Source organism: Anneissia japonica, unplaced genomic scaffold (genome assembly GCF_011630105.1).
Source record: "Anneissia japonica isolate Jap-2015-1 unplaced genomic scaffold, ASM1163010v1 scaffold39930_len1316_cov138, whole genome shotgun sequence".
NCBI classification, from domain to species: Eukaryota; Metazoa; Echinodermata; class Crinoidea; order Comatulida; family Comatulidae; genus Anneissia; species Anneissia japonica.
The window spans coordinates 1-1,323 of NW_022748534.1; the positions used below are offsets into that span (position 1 = coordinate 1).

Here is a 1,323-nt window from a genome sequence, read left to right on the forward strand (position 1 = left end):
GCTAACTCGTTGGACACAGATTCATTTCTAAATGCTCTGAGAAGGTTTATCGCCAGAAGGGGCAACCCCGAGAAAATATATAGCGATAATGGTACAAACTTCCATGGTGCGGATAGAGAACTTAGAGAGAATCTTAAAATACTGAAGCAGCGGAAAATAGAGAACTTTCTCCACGAAAGGGAGATCGAGTGGGTTTTTAACCCTCCAACAGCGAGTCACATGGGCGGTGCTTGGGAGCGGTTGATAAGGTCGACACGCAAGATTCTGAAGAACCTCCTTGGCGAACAAGTCGTTTGTGACGAAGTTCTAGCAACTGTAATGACAGAGGTGGAAGGAATACTTAATGCAAGGCCATTAACAGAAATTAGCCTTGATGCAAGAGACTGTCAACCACTTACCCCAAACCACTTAATTCTAATGAAACAGAGTCCTAGCTTACCACCAGGTGTTTTTGATAAGAAGGACAACTATGGTAAAAGGCGATGGCGGCAGGCGCAATATCTTGCCTCTATATTCTGGAAGAGATGGCGTAGGGAGTACCTTCCTCTACTCCAAACTAGACAAAGGTGGACAACACCAAAGAGAAACAGGTTAACGACTTAGTCTTAGTCGTGGATGATAGCGCACCACGTGGCCAATGGCCATTAGGGAGGTCGTAAACGTTTTCCCAGGGAAAGATGGTATGGTGCGTCAAGTAGAAGTGAGGTTAGGCTCTAAGGTTCTGATGAGGCCAGTGGCCAAACTATGTTTGTTAGAAAGGGCAAATACCGATTAAACATGCATGGCATGTGTCGTTCACATCAGTTATTATGTATTGCTTGTTAAAGTTCATGTTAAATTGTTAATTACTACAGATATTGATATATAGTTCATTGTGTTAAAATGAAAGAAACATTGTAATTGTAAATGCACATTATGGAGTTGTATGTACTAGCACTCAGATACTGTACTGATAAATGAGCCGCTTTTGATTAATTTTAAATGACCATACCGAGTAAGTTCATTGTGGCCGGAATGTAGCGGCTATTTATAATTTCTTTAAGAGGACGCCCTCAGTTTTGAGTAAAGTTTATTTGTGAGCGTCACTTGACGTCAGGCAGATGGCGGAGCGAGGCTTTGATAGGTGCTGTCTCGGTTAATTGATAAAAAGTTCGGGTTGAACAACAGTTGGTAAGAGATATCAAGATATGTTTACCGTACAATGCTATAATTTATAATTTTAGGCATTACATGATTGCATTAATTTAGTCTAAGCTTAATTATTTTATCAGAAAGAGTAATGTTTATTTGACGTTTATGTTATGCATACAGTACAGTGGCTGT

The 1,323-nt window shown here is 40.5% G+C and overlaps 1 protein-coding gene across 1 annotated transcript; it reads left to right on the forward strand.

Annotated features, from left to right (window-relative positions):
• Positions 1 to 44: 44 nt before the first annotated feature.
• LOC117120914 lies at positions 45 to 603 on the forward strand (the record flags this gene model as incomplete). The annotated part of the gene is made up of 1 exon (XM_033266012.1): positions 45 to 603. A coding segment is annotated over one exon (559 nt), but the record flags the coding sequence as incomplete, so codon positions are not given.
• Positions 604 to 1,323: the final 720 nt, after the last annotated feature.